Genomic DNA, 19,057 nt, shown 5'->3' on the forward strand with positions numbered 1-19,057 from the left:
TACCAAGATTGTGCTAAGATTCTGGTAACTTTTTGTGATAGTATTGTTTCCTTTGTAGTCTAATTCTGATTTCGGATACATCATTAAGAACATTTCTTTTTGGGAAAGGATCCATCGACTTCCTTATAGAGTTAAAGGGTCCCTGGTTTTCTCCCTGAAAAGCTAAGGGTCTTGGCAGATGGTGTAGCGTGATTTCTGGGCCAGATCAAGCCCAACTGGACAGGGCAGCAACTCTGACCCATGAGTCTTGTTACCAAGCTTTGCCTGCCTGCTCTGCCTGCAGATCAGAACCTAAGAAGCCCCAAGGCATCCCTCCAGTGTGTTTTCTAACTCTGGGTCTCTACTTCCTCACTTGGTTCCTAGAGTGAGAATATATTTTGTGTCGCATGTAGTTTCTAGAAATCAATTTTTTTAAACCAAGGTGGGAAAAAAAACCCAGAGTGATTATGACAAAAAATCTTCAAATAGTCCTTGGAATGTTACAGATTAAGTGTGAAATCGTTTGGGTTCTTGCCTTTGTACAAAACAAAATCCATCTGTGAAGGCTTAAGCAAGTCAGAGAATTTATGATATAGAGACAGAGGTGTGACATCGCCCTCCAGTCAGTGATAGCAGAACAGGTTAAACCGGAAATGAACTGGCAAGCTTTCCCTGTAAAGGGTAAGCAGTGAGAACCTCAGACCAGGAGGACCACGGAGTCTTTTGTATTCTGCCGTAAAATATGTGGAACGTGAGCCAATGGCACTTTATTTGTAAAATGGACAGATGGCCAGTTTGACAGGTTGTAGGTTGAGGACCCCCTAACTTACAGCACTGCCAGGGTGGTTTTCTGAAGCATCTGTCCTTTCCCGTCTGCTTTCCTATCCCTTTCTGACTGGCTTGCTCCTTAGCTTCTCTGGCCCTTATGAACCAGACAACCAGGCGTGGCTTCAGTTACAGCTAGCACTGTGAACATTTCCCAGAGGCTAATGCACTGCACTGAAGGCTTGGTCTCCACTCTGCTCTGCGGAGGCTCTACAAGAACAGAAGGACTTGGTGGGACGTTTAGTGTATGAGGCGAAACGGAGGGGAGCTAAGCCACGATGGGCTTGACCTTGGAGGCACACTGAGTTCCAGACCCCTTTCTCTTCTTCTGCTTTCTGGCACCATGAAGGGAGTGGCCTCAACTTCTCCTGCTTTGGTCTTCCAAGTGGTGGGGTAACAGGCCCGTGACACCACACCTGCTGACCTCTCCTTCCCCTTGGTAAGCTGTCCCAGGTGATTGGTCACAATAACAGGAAGATGACTAACACAGCTTCTGAAAGCTGTGAATTCCTTGTCACAACTTCATGCTGCCTGACTTTCCCAGTCCCAGTTTTAACATGCTGATGGAGGAAATGACTTAGTTAATTTGTTTTTTTATCCATTTTGTTCAGAGTGGTTGAGTTCATTGGTTAAGCTTTTTATCTTCACTACTGCATTAATTCCACACTGCAGAAAATGGTGCCTTTTGTCAAGACCCATACTTATCCAGGAAATATGTATCTACTTGTATGAAATTATTTCATATTTCATAAGCATGCATTTCCATGTTTGTGAGAGCAAAGTTAAAGAACATTTACAGCATGTAATTAACTACAGCAGAACTTACATATGATGTTTTTGCCATTAAAAAGAAGTAAAGCCCAATCAAGATTGTATGCTCTCTTACTCTACTAAATTTAAAAAAGTCTTTGACAAAATGGATTAAGATAAGCAATAGAAGAGCTGATGGGATGGTTTAGTGGGTGAAGACACTTGTTACTAATCCTGGCTTACATAGTGAAAGGAGAGATTCCCACAGTTGTCCTCTGACCTCCACAAATGTGCTGTGCTGAACGGATGTGCATGCACACAAAATAAACAAATAAATAAAAGTAAATAAGACCGCTTAAAACATAAGCAACAAGAAAGGTTAGAAACTCAAAATATTAATAAACTTAAAAAAAGTCTGTCAGGTGGCAACTATTTGTGCCAGAAACTTGGAAACGAGGGAGCCTTCTTTCAGACAATTTCCTTCTCTCTAGAATTAATTAACAGCGGTCCCAGAGCTCTGCTGAAGTCCCCTAATGAAAGGAAGAAAGTAAATACAGTACGGGTTCACTTCCACAAAACTGAGTGGCTTGGGCATTAGCCAAGTAAAAACAACCTGCTGAAGAACTATTCGTAACCTATTAGCCACTACACGAAAGCTTTCCCTTTACGGTATCCTCCTGGGATACTGCGCTGGAATGCACAGTGATTTTGAAAAAGGCACAGATTTGGCTCAACTGTAAATATCAGTAGTGGCATAGAAGCAAAGCCATTGTGCAGAGTAGGGGGTGCTGTAGGTGGATTCTGATTCCCAGTGTCGATAGGGGAATTTTCATTTCTCTCAGTATTTATTTTTTCTACTACAATTACAGTTTTGCTAAGAAAAATAAAATACCATGTTCTCATCTGGGTTTCCAATTTTCAGTGTCTTTAGAATAAAGATGAAAGCCTCTTTCATTTACCTAAGAGATTTCCTTTGCAAATGAGACATGGTGATGCTTGTTTGTAATCCCAGTACTAGGGAGGCAGAAGAAGGGTTGTGAGTTCTAGGCTAGCCTGGCCTACACATTAAAACCACTTTTATGAGAAAAAAAAAAAAATCATGTTTCCACAGTTTCCTGGACTGCAGGCAACAAAACAAAACAAAAAACAGCTCAACCCACTGCCACCACCTGTTAGAACCATGAGCCAGCCCAGGTCTCTAGGGCAAAGCTGCTTCCAAACAGTGGGTCTCGGCACCGTGCTCCACCCGGCTCCTCAGCATACAAAGCCAAAGTTTGGACTCTGAACCCAGTCCTTTAATTTGCTTCTCCCTTGTACTCTGACTTCCCACCACATAGCTTCTCAAGCCTCTGGATCTTCTCTAAGTCACCTGCGTGTATGATTAATTCACAAGAAGCAGGTTTGGGCTGGAGGGACCGCAGAGCCTTGTCACGCTGGGCGCCACGAAAACTACAACTCCCATCAGGTCCCGCGGCCGCCGGGCCCCACCCCGCCTCCCGCTCAGCCCGCGGCGGAGGCGCTGGGCTTTCATCCGCGGAGCGGCGGGAGCTAGACACGTCGCCCTGGTCCTCTCCGACGGTTGCGGGGTCAGCTGCAGCCTCAGCCTCGTTCCGCCTCTGCGTCCGCGTTAGCGGCGGTCCCTGGGCGCAGCGAGAGGATGGTGGTCCGTGTGTTCGTCGCCTCGTCCTCGGGCTTCGTGGCGGTAAGCGGGGCGGGATCGCGGCAGACGCGCGCAGCGCGTGCGCCCGTGGGAGCCGCGCGGGCAGGTGACCGCCAGGCTCGGACCCGGTGGACGCGCAGGGATCGCACTGCCTGCGCTGGCAGCTGGCGAGGGGAAGCAGGGGAGCCAGTCCCCTGCCGCAGCTGTCGGCTCCAGGGGCCCCTTTCCCGAGTTTATAGGTTCCCAACTTGGGACATTGTGTCGGTTTATGATTTTTTTTTTTTTTTATTTTTTATGGGAGTTTAGACCACTTTGATTTGCTGACCTGGCGTCTGAAGGAAACACGTTTAAAGGAATTGCTCGCTACCCTCTTGTCCCCAGCAAGTCCATTTCTTTAGTTCTACACCTGAGCAAAGAGAACAGTAAACCACGCTTGTTCTGTTAGGTCAGAGTTAATTGTTTTAATTGTCGCTTTTTAGCCTAGGGTGCTACAAATACTTTTACTTTTGTAAGTAAACCTGTGTGCGTGTGTCCTCTTCCCCCCCTCATGCTGTGCTTAACTTAATTTTAGGAATCTATAAATTGTGTTTTCTATTTTTAGTTATTCTGCTTGTAGAGTGTTGAATTTTCTTAGGAAGTTTTCTTTCTTTCTTTTTTTAAGGAAGTTAAATTGCTAGAGTTGTCATACTTTAAGGAAAAATGCATATGACTGAGAGGCACATAGCACATGTGTTCTACGTGATTATTAAGTCTTGATTTCCTTAGTTAAGAGTTAGATTACGGCTCTAAAAGTCTGCTGTGTGAGATACTTAATCAGATAAAGACGGAAGTGCAAGAATGATTGTTTAAAGTTTAGTCTGGCTGGTTGCCGGCCCAGTAGACAGTGTGATTGTCCTAGAATATAAGTAGGTGGGGTAGAGGTAGAATAAAATACGGCTTGAAAAATCCTTGTAAATCAGTGAAACTTTTAATTTAACCCCCCCCCCCCCCACTGTTTTTTTTAACCACAAGGACTTCCCATTTTCACTAGATCCAATAGATGGGGAAATGCTAGCTTAACTGTATATGTAGGCATTTTGTGGTTTCTAAACTCCTCACATTTCCAATTTTTATTTTATTTTATTTTTGCCATTGCTTAGTCATAGGTGATGTCTACAGATTTTTTCCCCTTTAAAGCTGAGCCTCCTGAAACACTTAGTACCTCCCAGATAAATTTATTTAAATGTAATCCTTATTGTAGAGCTTTTGGCCTTACCATGAAGTCGCCTGCTTCAGTAATTATTTCAAAAACAGTTTATCGATTGTGGAAGGGATGTGCTGTCGTGTAGATCTGTGGTTGTGTTGGGAAAGTCATCCGTCTTAGCCATCCTAAATCCAGACTGGCTCTGCATCCTGTATCCTGCTTTCATCAAGCTCATGAATGCATATATATTTACTGACTTAAGTTTTAGATTTAATGGTTTGTGCATGAAACTGAATCGAGGAGAGGGGTTGGCAGTGCCCTGACTAGTTAGTAGGGGCCCCAGCTCTGCCTCTCCCGCACCATGAAGGATGCTGATGCACTGTGGTGGTGCCGCACTGGTAGAAGGCTTTGATCCTGTCAGTGGAGTAAGTCAAGGTGAATGCTCCTAACAGCTTATTTCATTTGAACAAGTATACTGGTTAGCTTCAAAGTGGAGTTTTCCACTTTGGCTTTTTACTGCGTCTCGGATCCCCGTGGTCTGCTGTGGTTTCATTTGATTGGGAGTTACATTCAGCCGCCACACAGACACAGCCTGTAAACACTAATTATTCATTTCAGTCTGCTCTTTGAAAACTTACTCTTTTCAGGTCTCAGAAATACTCACCGAGTCTCCTCATTTTGTAGTATTATCTCCTACTTCATGTACAGTTTAGTTTTTCTTTAATATTGGTATTTTACGTTGTATAAAGTTTTTGCTTATCTGCAAGGCTATAGACTTTTTTTGGCTATAACAAAAGTGTGCAGGTGAACTCTCGGTTGGGGAGGCTAATGGTACTTACAACGTTAAACTCTATTAAGGGTTTCTGGGAACGCTGTGTTTTCCTTCTGGCAGGGTCGGGTTGACTGTTGGCACTGATTTATTCTGTTCCCATCTGTGACTATTAAGTATATGGAAGGGCAAACAGAGTATTCCCAAGTCAGTTTTGGTTTTAGCCATCGTGTATTAAATCACAAGGAAGGAATGTGACCAGAATTAGATCCAGCTAAGTAAACCCAGTTGGCAGGATCTTTAAGCATTCTGTTTAGAAAAAAAAAAAAAAAATCAAAATCGTCCTATCTCCTGGTTCCCTTGAGCATTGGAACTTGAGCAGTAGGGATGACTAACATGAAGGGGTGAGTGCCTGTTCATCTTCCACAGCTCCAGGTGAAGCCCGCTGTTACTAGGAAGTAAGAATTATACCACATTATACCATCCATGTTGCTGTTATAGTGAGGACATTTTATTCAGCTCTAAGAAAATAGAGCCATAGAAATGTTATTTAAATTTCTAATTTATTATGCCTGTGTACCTGAGAGCCGAGGCCTTAGTAACCTTTCTCCAGGAAATATGTTAATGTGACCTTAATTTTTTTCATTGATGTATTTAACAGAATTTGCTTTGGTCTGCCCGTGCCCTGCCCATCTCTATGCTTGGTCTTGCGGACAAGCCTAGGAGAAGAGAGGGTGTGGTCTCTGTTCTTGAGGAGTGCACAGACCCGGTGAGGGCGCTGGCTAGGAAAGGTCGACCCTCCAGTAATAACCTGAAGCTCAAGGACATGCCTCCTGGGAACATTTGCCAGGCAGAAATACACCAGGCAGTGGAGGGATGCCTTGCCGGATGTAAGATACAGAGGGAATATGCTGGAATCATAAAATATGCATGTGGAGGCAACCAGCAAGGAGAGGAGTGCGGGAGAATAGTGTTCCCGAGCCCATCTTGATTTTTTGGGCTGGATGTGAGGTGCCTGGGAAGGAGGGGTGAGCAGCAGGTGCCCCTGTGACCTCTTTGGAGGACCCAAAGGAAGCCTGTGAATTCAGATTCCACAGTGCTCGTGGAGAGGTTTTCAGTATCTAGAGCTAGTCTGCTGCCCAGAACCTTTTGTCCTTAGCAGGGTACCGTCCTTCAAGGGTGGACTTCAGGTCTGAGGATTTAGAAGACTCCGTTCCTGCTTGCCTTAGATTAAAATGTATCAAAGAGCGAGAGCTGGGCTTTTGCATGGGAATCTTTTACCATTCGCTGAAGTTCTGTGACTCAGCTAAGAGTCGGAGGGGAGCCTAAACGTAATATAAGTGAAATCCAACCACACAGCTTCCCCAGAGGTGAAGTGATTTGACCCAATGTCATCTATGTAGCCAGTGTTCAGTGAGATAAAATTGGAAGCCAGATTCCTGCATTGATTGATTGATGCATGTGCTTATTTTAAACATTGAAAACTACCAGGCTTTCTTTCCTTCCCGTGTGTATGTATGTACGTGTGTGCTGTATGTGTACATGCATATGTGCACACCGGCCTGCAGAGGTCCGAGGAGGACATCAGGTATCCTGCTCCTCATTCTTGAGGACAGGTTCTTTCATTGACCTTGACATTAGGCTGGTGACCAGTAGCCCTCTTATCTCTGCTGCCCAGAGCACTGGAATTAGTGGTGTATGCAAGGCTTCCCCTGGCTCTTTAGGAAGGTATGGCAGTTCAAACTCAGGTCCCCATACTTGTGCAGCAAGCACTCTTAACTGCTGAGCCCTAACCCTAGTACTGAGTTAGGTGGTGTTAGGTGCTACTTACTAGGATGGTCAGACATGGCCCAAATCATTGCTGTCTTCATCAAGCTTGGAGACTTTACATGCAAACTGCACTCAAGGGGGACTTATGGTGGCTTGTTGCGTGATATTTGATTACATTGTGTAAAGATATGTTACTGTGATTGGCTTAATAAAAAGTTCAATGACCAATAAACTAGGCAGGAGGTATAGGCAGGACTTCTGGACAGAGAGAGCTCTGGGAAGAACAAAGAGGGAGTCACCAGCCAGGTGCAGAGAAAAAAGGACTTGCAGGAGGAGAGGTAAAAGCCACAAGCCACATAGCAGCATGTAGACTAATAGAAATGGGTTATAAGAGCTAGTTAGAAACAAGCCTAAGCTAAGGCTGGGCTTTCATTATTAAGTATCCGTGTCATTATTTGGGAGCTGGCTGGAAGGACAGAGAAAGACTCATCACAGTGGCTAGAGGCATGTTTTCATGAACTGGGGAAATGGCCTAGAGGGCAGTGTATTCTACTTCTCCGAATGTTGAACATCACCATCTGGGCACAAAGGCGATTCAAACATTGGAAGGAAAGCCGGAAGTGGAGGGCTCCCTGCGGCCAGCACCCTGTGTTAAGGTGAGGGTGGGCGTGAAGGGGGAGGACAGACAACCGCTGCTCAGAGTTGCATTTCTTTGCAGCTGTGCAATATGTCCTTGCTGCTGTGCATAATGGTTATTATTTTACCATGCAATTACCAGTTCACGCTGTTGCCTCCCTGTAGAGTTTATTCAGTAAAGCTCTTCTGTAAGAAAGCCTTAGAAAAGAGTTCAGAAGCAGCGACGTCAGGAGGTGACCATTGCACAGTAACAGGATTCTCTACTGAGTTGCTTGACTCTGATAGGAGCGAGCAGATGCTTGGGCCCTGGATCCTTGACTTATCGTCACTGTCCTCTGGCAGGATAGTCATTGCCAAGTCGCAGGTGAAGAGGTGGAAGAGAACTGACCCAAACCAGATCATGTTCAGTTGGTGCCCTGACCTATCGTCAAGCCCTGGATGACAGCTGGCCCCTAAGCTTCTAGAGCAGCAATTCTCCCTGTGGTGTCTGTCCTCGGGTACATTGTACTCTGAGAGGGTGTGTGCACCAGGGAAGCTGACATCCATCCTGCAGTTTGTAGGTTTACCTGCGCAAAGAGCTGCCCTATCGGTCTTTGGTTCCCTGGCCAGAGACAATGCTGCTGCAGGGCAGTGGGGAGGAGTGAGAGCAGGCTTCAGGATGAGGTTGTTCAAGAAGTGATCAAAAGAGGCAGGAATAACCTGAGGGCCCAAAGGCATGGAGCTAAGTAGAAACTGCGTTTGTTTTCTAGAACTGCGGGGCTTAGATATCAGAAATAGGTCTGAGTCTTCTTGCTTCTGGAGGTTGGAGATCCAGGTGTTACCATCTGAGATCATCTGCTGGCAACCCTAGGCATGTTTTGGCTTGCCCTGATAGCTTTTGTGTTCATGTGGCATTCTCCCTGTGTGCATGTCTGTGTCCATCTTTGGTGTTCAGAACCCCCACCCCCACCCCCACCCCCAGCTATGCTTATTGTAGTAAAGCCTACTCTAATGACCTCATCCTAAGGAGCATCTGCAAGGATCCGGCTTCCAAATAAGGTCACGTTCATAGGTACCAAAAGTTGGTACTTGGGTATCTTTGGTATCTAGAGCCATGTCCAGTCTGAGGGTTGAAGTAAACAGACTGAGAGTAGAATTTTCTCTTTAGCTGGAAAGGTTCTGGGTGGGTTTCTTCACTTTAAAGTTAGCAGTTCCATAGCAAATTGTATGGGCATGGAGTCTGTGTGGGGTTTGCTTCTAGGAGGGGCTAACCTTTTTTATTTTATTTATTACCATCAGAAGGGAAGTTCTGACCTCAATTCTTCTGGTACATTTCAATGTTTCCTAATTTTGACATTTCTCTCCTTTTTACAAAAACATTAAAATTTGCCAATATGATCATAATCACCAACATGGATTCCTTTGTGAAATTAGGGACTTTTTTCTTTTTATCCATTTATGTTTAGATATTTTGAGTCAGCATTTCAAACCATCTGGGTAAGCTACATCTTGACAAGTATTTGTGATATGGAGTTCAGGGTGGTTTCCACACCTCAGGCAGAATGCAAGACTACATGGATATTCTGTTTTGTTTTTAAAAATGAAACACAGAAAAGGAGCGCTCCTGTCGTGAAAAAGACTCAAGAGTCCATTGTGAAGTGGTGTGAGCTCCTAAGAAAATGGGATTTCTTGATGTGAATGTGGTGTGTGTGTGTGTGTGTGTGTGTGTGTGTGCGCGCGCGCGCGCGCGCGCGCGCGCGTGTGCACGTGAACTCTCGTGTGGAGGCCCCAGGTCAGTGTTGGGTGTCTGTTTTTATCACTCTCCACCTTCCTTTTTGGGAGAGGCTCTCTTCCTGAACTTGGAGCTCACTGATTGGCTAGCTTGGCCAGGGAGGGCCAGAGGTCAGCGTGTCTCCTCTTGTCTGCAAACTCAGAATCTTCTGTGTTCAGAGAAGCTCTTTGCCTACTGAGCACTGTCTCCCTCACAGTGCTAGCTCCTATTTGGGTTTTTTAACGTTTAGTTTATAAAAAGTTTTGAAATGAGTTGCACTTTTCTTGGATTAAAACAACATGATAGAATAGAAAGTCTATATTTACCAAGAGGATTTTCTGCTTAAAATTAAAAATTGGCCTGATTTACTGATAATTACATATACAGAAATGTTAAGTATTATATTTTGGAATGTAGGTTTTGAAAATGAGATCAAGAAATTACTCATATGCCAAAAGTTAGTTTCTAAAAATGCAGCATACTACTAGAGGAGAGGGAGTCGTCTTCTCCAGTGGTCTAGCTGCAGGCTCCAGGCCCATGCTTTGGAAAATATTCTCCCACCTGTTCATTCAAAAAACCCTTATAAAACTCAGTGAAACACACACACATACACACACGTGCACACACACCACACACACTCACACATATTTCCACCACATACATATACACATCTCACACACAGCATACACCTATGCAGACATGCACACACTTAGACACACACACACACACACACACACACACACACACGAAAGCAGGAAGAATACTCGTTAGGAAGAAGGAGTCCAGCAGGAGCAAGAGAGGATAAGTGAGGGTCTTAGAGGGTGCTTAAGATCAAATATAGTAATATATGTATAAAATTGTCAAATAATAAATTAAAGTATTTAAAAATGAGAAACAAGTGACTATCTGACCACACACAGAACATACAGATCCATGACAGTCCTGAAGGCTTGGGAAGAAACTATGTCCCCACACACTCTCCCACGTACCCTGTCCCATTTATGTGTTGGGCATTTGTTTTTAATTTATCAAATTCTAGATCAGCTTCTCTACGCAAAAATTCTTCTTTACCCCCCTTTCTAATAGAAATACATAATAAAAAGTCCATTTATTTGTGTTCAACTAATTACTCTGTCTTTCAAATCCAGATTTTAAAATGATCTTAGAACACCTGGAAAAAAACAACAGCAAAATGGCTGGTTTGTAACTGTGAGCTGGAAGGGGACCTTCCTAGGCAGTCTTTCGGTGAGCCCGATTCCCTGGGATTAGGGTACTGTAGCTGCAGAGGACACTTGCATTCTGATTTAAGTCACACTCTGTATTCACTACTTTTCTTGGATTAATTTTATGTGGCTTATCTATTATGCAGAAGAAGACTTTAACTTCCCAAATTAGAAATTTTGTGATAATCTGCTTCCGTGCCTTGCTGTGGTTTGGAATGGAACTTATCTCCCAAAGGTTGCCAGAGGGGATGGGGCTTAGTGGGGAAGGTTTAAATGACTATTTTGGGGACTGCCTTAGGAAGGGATGTAGGTAGTTGGGACCTCAGTTTGTTCATGAGTTGTGACTTCCTGTGTTTGCCCCATGAATCCTCTCTAGTCTGCCATGATGTGTCAGAGTGAAGTGGACATCATTTCAGGACACTGAGCTGTCGGGGCAGCCTGAAGTTGAACTTTAAGCCTCCAAACCTGAAAAAAAAAAATGGACTAATACATACGCAAAATGGGAAATTAACATTTGCCCTGGTGGAGGGGAGTGTTCTTTCTAGTTGTGGTTTAAGAATCAGGCAACACTCACCTTTAATCCCAGCACTCGGGGCAGAGGTAGGCAGATCTCTGTGAGTTCGAGGCCACAAAGCGAGTTCCAGGACAACCAGGGTTGTTAACACAGAGAAACCTTGTCTCAAAAAACAAACAACAACAAAAAGGAAAACCTGCGCTGGGCTTTATGGCTAGTGTTTTTTGGAGAGTGATCAGCAAGTGCTATGGCCTAAGTTTTAGGGGTGACTCGTATTTGGAGAGGTGGGAGATGAAGGGAGAAGAGATTGGCAGCCTGAACTAGCTAGCTACTGAGTAATCTGTGTCCCTGCAGCTCCCCCTGTATCCTCCCCTAATAGGCTTATCTGCGCTCTCCCTCTGGCATCTGCTGCTGCCTTAGGAACTGGCTGTCATAATTTGAAGGGTTACTAGTGTTATCTCCTGTATAATAGGTTGCTTTTCTCCCCTCAAACTCTAAAAAAAGAAATCAAACTCAGAAAAGCATTTTCTTAAATGCTTCCTTTCTGGACTCAGGACATCTGTGCAGCAGGCTGGGAAGCCGCATTTCAGGCCTCTGCCTACAGAGGCACTTTGGGGTCTGTGTCGTGGTGTGCCACTCCCACCCCACCTGACAGTTCCTTCCGTTCCTCCGTGGGCACTGACAGCTTGTTCCTGAGGGAATCCCTCCTTTCAGGACTGGCTCAGTGCCTGGCAGAATTTAAGGAGTTTCCCGGAACTGCTACCTGCCAGTCAGGCTCAGGGCGAGGTGTGCCTCATGGTGTGTCCGCATTGTGTGGACCTTGGTGGCCCCTGCCAGCAACCACTTTGGATCTCCCAGAGCAGTAGTGTTGGCTGTGACTGAAGCAGCCTTTTGCAACTGTGTAAGGGTGTGTTTCTTTCTTCCCACTGGGTGGTGGCCCAACGCTTGGAAGTGGCATTTTGTCCTCTTGGCTCTGGTGAGATGGGAGTGGAGGGCAGAGAATAAAAGACCCAGTTAAGTTAACCTGCTTGACAGGTCAGATCAGTGGCCTTTGTTAAATGTCCCATGTGAGGCAGCAGCTGTTGCATTCCAGCCCGAAATTAAAAACAAAGCAAAGCAAAGAGCAGCAGTCGGCATAGCTGACGTAGCCCAGCACGGGTGGGATGCGGGCTGCTTAATTCATGGCATTCCCCTGTGGCCAGCAGCTCAGCAGCCCACTCTCTGCTGCTTAGCTTTAATGGCTGTGTTCCTTTGAGTGAGAACAGACTCCCCCATAAGCCTGGAACCTTGATTGACAGGAGTTTGAGTTACACTTGGAGAGAGAGAGAGAGAGAGATAGATAGAATATGAATGTGTGTGTGCTCACGTGGAGGCCGGAGATCAACCTTAAGTCATTCCCCATTTTATTTTTTGTTTTCTCTGCTAGGATCTCTCACCACTGGGATCTCCCTGAGCAGGCTAGGCAGATTGGCCAGCCCCAGGGAGCCACCTTTCTCTGCCACACTAGGGCCAAGGTTTACGAGTATGCACCACCACACTGGCTTTTCACATGGGGTCTGTGGATTGAACCCCAGCTCTCAGGTTTGCACAATGGGCACTTGGCCAACTGAGCTCATTTTCAGCCCTACACTTTCCTAAGGCTTCGTGCATAAAAAGAAACAAGCGATTGTGCTGAGTATGTGTCGACTTACTTAACACTAGATTGGGTTCATATTCAGTCCCTACGTTCATGTACTTGCATTTAGCCATGGGAAATTTGTCACTGGTAGGCTGTACACAACATGGTTAAAGCGGTGACTTTCAGGATCTTGGGTGCTGCTGATGAGGGACAAATGTACTGGTTAGTTTTGTCAAGCTGACACAAATTAGAGTCACTTGGGAAGAGGGAGCCTCAATTGAGGAATGGCTTCCATAAAATTGGCCTGGGGAGCATTTTCTAAATAGCTAATTGAAGTAGGGGGTGCCAGCCCTCTCAGGCAAGTGTCCTGAGCTATGTAAAAGTTGAGCAAGTCAGGAAGCAAGCTAGCAAGCAGCATTCCTCAGAGTTTCTGCTTCAGTTTCTGTCTTGAGTTCCTACTCTTTCTTCCCTCAGTGAAAGGTTGTGACCTGGAAGGTGTGAGGTAAGAGATGAAACCTAACCCTTCCCTCTCTAAGTTGCTTTGGGTTTTATCCCTGCGATAGAAAGTACATTACAGTAGTTGAGCAACCCCAACCGTTCATGTGTAAATGTGGGGTGAGAAGGGTTTCCCATGGTAAAATTGCAGCTGGGAGAGCTACCCCACACAGTGCCAGGGTGGTGCCCGGTGCTCACTGTCGTTCCTGTTGGTGAGAGCTTCCCCACACAGTGCCAGGGTGGTGCCCAGTGGTTACTGTCATGCCTGTTGGTGAGAGCTTCCCCACACAGTGCCAGGGTAGTGCTCAGTGGTCACTGCTGTTCCTGTTGGTGACAGCGTCCCCACACAGTGCCATGGTGGTGCCCAGTGATCACTGTTGCTCCTGTTGGTGAGAGCTTCCCCACCAGTGCCAGGGTGGTGCCCGGTGGTCACTGTTGTTCCTGTTGTCCACAGTTCTGACTCTGAAGTTGGAATGCTTTTGTAATTTAGGGTGAATACTTGCAGCCCTATCAGATGGGTAGGTAGGTGAAGCTAAAAGAAGTGAAGGGAAGGGGGCTTTATGGAAAATGCCATGGAAACAGGAGAAAGAGACGCCAGGGTGGGTGAACGATTTCTTTTTTTACCTGTACCCAGAAATGTGTGTTTTTTTTATCCTTGGAAGCATCCTCTAAACTGTAATTTGTTATGCCCATTTTATAGACAAGAATATCAAGGCACAGGGTGGTCACATATGCTGAGGTCTTTCACCTCATTGCTTAGGTTCTAAGCCTTGTCATTTAGAGTCTTGTGCTTTTCCCATGTAGCCCATCACAAGAGCCCCTGACTGGAGACTGAGAAAACATGTGTTGTGCTAAACCATCAAGCCGACTAGAATAACTAGATTGTGCCGACTTGAGCTTTACAATGGGATGGGGCAGCATTCTCAAGGAGCAGTCCCAGAGTGCCCTCCTTTGCTGGGTATTATAGGCACAGTGTCTTTAAGGCAGGAGAAAGCAATGATTCTGCTTCTGCAAAAACTGGTAAATGATGAATGGGGTGTGGTTTGAAATAGAAAGGGAAGACATCATAACAGTAATAGTGACATCATTTATACCACGTGTAGGAAGTACCAGGGGTACTTTGTGTTTATGACCCGTATTCCTTGAAGTAACGAGCTGTAGTTAGTAGTCATATTCCTATTTCCTGTCCTTATCCCAGAAAAAGATGAAATCAGATTAAAGGGAGAATAGCTGAAGGGACTGCTTAATGTTTTGTTGAGTGACCTGAAACTCAACTGTGTGATTTGCCTAAGATGTGATTGTACTGCTGCATGTAACAAAGTCGGGTAGAACTGACATCATGTGTCACATTGAAGGGGTGCGGTGGGATGAGGGGAATAGGGTAAAAAGGGAGAAGAGAGAGGGATGGGATGTCTGGGACCCGGAGATGAGGTCAGGGGCAGAGGATAATTGAGATACTGGAGCCTTTATGGCGGCCTGCAGTGGGAGCTCAATGCAAGAGCGGATGTGGGAAGTGGAAGTTGGTGGGTGATAGAAGGCCTGGCGGAGCGCGGACAGCAGCCTTCTGGTGCGAGAGAAGAGATGTGGTCAGCGTGCCTGGGAGAGTGGGAATATGGGGATGATCACTGAAGAAGCTGCTGCTGGTGCCTCCTCGGCTCCATTGAACTGTTCAGTATTCTGCACTTATGGTCACCCATCTCTGTGATCAGGTTCTTTACGTGTAGTTTCCTCTCAGAACTCTGTCAGCCTGAGAGAAGAAAAAATTTATATGATGCAAGATGATGAGGATGCCTGGAAAGAAGACGGACTCAGGAGCAGAAAGACCTGAGTCGGGTGTTGGCTCTGGAGCACCAGCAGACAAGGAGGCTGAGCAGGTCTTTATCTCCCTGTAACTCACGGTTCCATTTGTAAGGCTGTTGAAGCTTATTGACATCACAGCCACTGTGGTTAGTGTGAGTGTCACTTAAGTTTGATGCAGTGATCGTTCTCTTGTCTTTGTGACTCTTCAGCTTTAAATGAACTGGTGAGATTCAACCGAGGAAAGAATTTGCTGTGCGAATCAGATAACAGATCCTGAATCAGGTCGAGTCCAGCCAGGCTTAGGAGGACTTAGAGCTAACACTGCTTACTAAAACTAATGTGGATTGGATTGAAAAACCTCCTGTTGACTTAGCAGAGTTTTGAAGATATTGAGTAAGTGTATTTTAGGTGCTGTAAGGTATCTATGTCACAAAAACAGAATCAAGATAGGCTCTCTTCCTGAGGGGGTGAAAGTGCCTGTGGTCCTGGCACTACACCTCATCGTAGCAGCATGGCTCAAGTCCCCCAGAGCTGTGTGGGTGGTTCTTTCATCAGGTATTATACTCTTGAGATCGTCATCATCAGAGCTCTCTGGTATTTCCAAGTTTCCCCAACTGTGAATTATTTGCCATTGAGCTTGTGGGTTTTTTTTTTTTTTTTCTGAATAGGAGTGAACATGCATGTCTATCAAAATTGGGAAGCCCAAACTATGTTCATAGCAGCATTGTTCGTCATAGCCAGAAACTGGAAACAACCTGAATGCCCCTCAGCCAAAGAATGGATAAGGAAACTGTGGTACTCCATTGTATACTACACAGCAGAAAAAAATGATGACATCTTAAATTTTGCAAATGGATGGAGCTAAAAAAACATCATTTTGAGTGAGGTAACCCAGATACAGAAAGACAATTATTACATGTACTCACTCATAAGTGGTTTTTAAACATAAAGCAAAGAAAACCAGCCCACAAATTACAATCCCAGAGAACCTAGACAACAATGAGGACCCTAAGAAAGACATACTTGGATCTAATCTACATGGGAAGTAGAAAAAGACAAGATCTCTTGAGTAAATTGGGAGCATGGGGACCTTGGGAGAGGGTTGAAGGGGAGGGGAGAAGCAGGGAGGGGAGCAGAGAAAAATGTAGAGCTCAATAAAAATTTTTAAAAAATGGGAAGCCTAAGACTACATTGATAGTTATGCATGTTTTATGAAGATGGGAGCCAAGGTAGGTCATTTTGCAAAGGAAGGAAATAATAGTCCCAAATGCTTGTTTAGTGTTGATGGGCTTCATTGCTCTCTTAACTGCCTGCCACCTGTGGGCATTTTAATAGAAGCAGTCCAGACAGTCTTTGTGGGTTGTTATGGGAACACATGTGCTCTGAGCATGGTGCTAGTTGGGTGCTGGTCTCGCAGTCACACCAGCCACAGAACTGCTGCTCTGAGATTGTTACACTCACGGCCAGACAGACGCTTCTCTGGGTTCTCATCTGGTGCTACTGATGTTTTTGGCTGGGTGACTCTTCCCATGTGACAACTGTTCTGTGCATTGTAGATGTAGAGCAGTCTGCGTGGGCTCTACCTGCTGAGTCACCCTCAATCCCAGGTCCTGACAGCTAACGTTTCCAGACATACAGAAATGCCCCATGAGGGAAGAGCACCCCTCAGTTGACAAGCACTGCTCTACCTGTAAGCACAGAGCAGACAATGGCATCGCGACATAAGAGGACTCAGATTGCCTTAGAGTGAGCAAGCTGGGCTCAGTGATGCGCCCCATCATTGTTATCCCAGCACTGTACAGGAAGAGGCAGGAGGATCTTGAGTTTGAAGACAGCCTGGGTTACCAGACTTGCTAGAGAGACTGTGTCTCAAGAAGAAAGAAGGGTAGGAAAGAAATTTGATGCGTGCGTGTGTGACTGTGAAGTGTCTAGGTTGGGCGACACTGCTTTCCAGCCGCTGACTTTGTCCTGGCTCTTATGGAGGCTGCTGTGGGCTACAGGGTCATGGTTGTACTGATTTCTTTAGTTAGCTGAGTCTAACAAGATACTTAACTAATATCCCTAATGCTCATGTTTAGGATGCAGAGCGAGTGAGCAGCCATGATCCTTCCCCCTGAACAACTCATAGTCTGATTGTGGAAAAAAGTATGGGGGTCACGTGGAAAATAAGTCCACTAGGTAAGTCGCAGGGCCAGATGTGTTTCCTTGAGCGAAAGCCGTACAGGAGTTGCATCTCTTGAGGTACGATCCCAGCTGTTCTTAAGATTCTAGAAATGTCTAGATAAAAGATTCCAGTGGAATGCCAAAGGATTTTTTTCTTCCCCCAGATATTTCCCATAAGCTCGTGAACTGGAGCAGGTGCTGTTGGCTCTGTTCTTTCTGCCACAGAGGAGGGTGTGACTTGCCTTCCTCACCGCCCTTTTCTTTAGCCCTGAGACACCTTTCTGCCTGTATGTGTATGTCCAGAGCAAGGTGGGTGGGCACTGTGCACTTTGTCTCATGACGACCTTTTACTAGTACTGCCTGGTTCTAAGAGATAATTAATAGACCTGGGATGATTAATAGTTTACCCTTTGAGTTCTGTTCCCATTTTAAAAAAAGTCATCCTGTTAATGAGATTAAGTGTCTGTATTAGGTCCAGCAAGCCTGGCAAAGTCTGGTTGAGCCTCGGAGCTTAACAGTCAGCCTGGATGCTTGGTCTGGCACTCAGGGCTGTCTGTCTTCTCTCACAGTAAATACACCAGGCTCCTCCCCCACCCTGGCTGATCCTGTGGTCCTCTCCGTCTTGTCTGTGAACTCCCTATCTGATATCCATCCCCATTCCCCCCTCTCTTTAAAGCATAATGCGTTGCTGTTTCACCATAGTTCCTTTGTACGTCCCCTCCCCCTAGTTCTCTAAACTGGGAGGGCTCTTCCTCCTCAGGCTGCCTTCTCACCTGTATGGTGGTTCTCAGAGCCTTCTACCTGTGATTCATTGGAATTTTAAGTTCTTCTTGGTCAGGGACTGTCCTTGCAGATTTCCTGTTAGAGAACTTGGCATTTGAGTGGATACAAGGAAATTGTTTCTGAAACATTGTATTATGAGTAAAAATCTAATCAAGACTTTATGAACACTCCAAAGAACAACAGGAATGAATTTGCAAATAGTCTTCTTTGAAACAGAAAAGCTTTGGGGACATGATTTGTTCCACCGCTTATTAAATAAATGGCTCGAGGAATCTCTGTTATGCAGACAATTTATTACATTATTACTTCCATTTGAGTATCAGTCTTCTCGAACCCCCATGTGGGGTAAAGTGGGAGGGCTGGAAGGGAGGACGTTGACTTCACCACCATCAGGCCTGCCTGCTCAGCTTCCCAGGAGGATACCCTGGCTTATGCTGTAATGACAGGCAGTCTTCAGATACTGCTGAGTCAGTGGCCGAGAACTGAAGCTTCCTTCTGAGCAGATCTATAGAATTCTAGGGCATGGTTTTAGGCTAGTATAGATTGAAAACAACAGATTTTTACATATAAATGGCTGTAGGTAGATTTTTCTATCCTGCCAGCCAACTTCCCAATAGCCACAGGGACACTTCTTATTAATTATGAAAGCATGGCCAATATCTTAGGCTTGTTTCTAACTGGCTGTTATAATTTAACCCCTTTCCATTCATTACTTTCTGCTTCATGGCTTTCTTTACCTTTACTCTGTCTCTCAGCAGCTTTTGTTCATCAGAAATCAAAAAATTTAAAGTTAATACAGCACCAAACAGGATTTAGACTGTGTATTTTCCATTTTTACATGGCTTATCCTTCTTATATTATTTTCTCTTTAAAAAATTTAGCTTATGAGCTATTGTTTTCTATGACGGTCTATACCCACTTTCTTTTCTTTTTAAAGCTGACACACATTTTTAAGCACACTACAACTTGTTTAGAGTTCTTTTCCACTGAATCTGCTTTACTGTGTATATGTAACCTTTTCTGTCTGCATGAGCAAAAATCTTAAACCACTGTGCAGCTTACCACATGGCGCTGGCACCTCAAAATTACAGGCAGCTGCCTAGAGACCTGTCTGTGTACTGAGGCTGGCATGAGATACT

The 19,057-nt window shown here is 45.2% G+C and overlaps 1 protein-coding gene across 1 annotated transcript in view; it reads left to right on the plus strand.

Moving 5' to 3' along the window:
* The first annotated feature begins 3,039 nt into the window (after positions 1–3,039).
* Sh3bgrl2 (SH3 domain binding glutamate rich protein like 2) overlaps positions 3,040–19,057 on the plus strand; it is a 63,275-nt gene continuing 47,257 nt past the window's right edge. The window contains exon 1 of the mRNA XM_038323625.2: positions 3,040–3,256. Within this exon, the coding sequence (XP_038179553.1) occupies positions 3,212–3,256 (45 nt within the window). The 5' untranslated portion in view covers positions 3,040–3,211. The remainder of the gene's footprint in view (positions 3,257–19,057) is intronic.

The sequence above is a fragment of the Arvicola amphibius genome, chromosome 3 (genome assembly GCF_903992535.2).
Source record: "Arvicola amphibius chromosome 3, mArvAmp1.2, whole genome shotgun sequence".
In the NCBI taxonomy this organism is placed as follows: Eukaryota; Metazoa; Chordata; class Mammalia; order Rodentia; family Cricetidae; genus Arvicola; species Arvicola amphibius.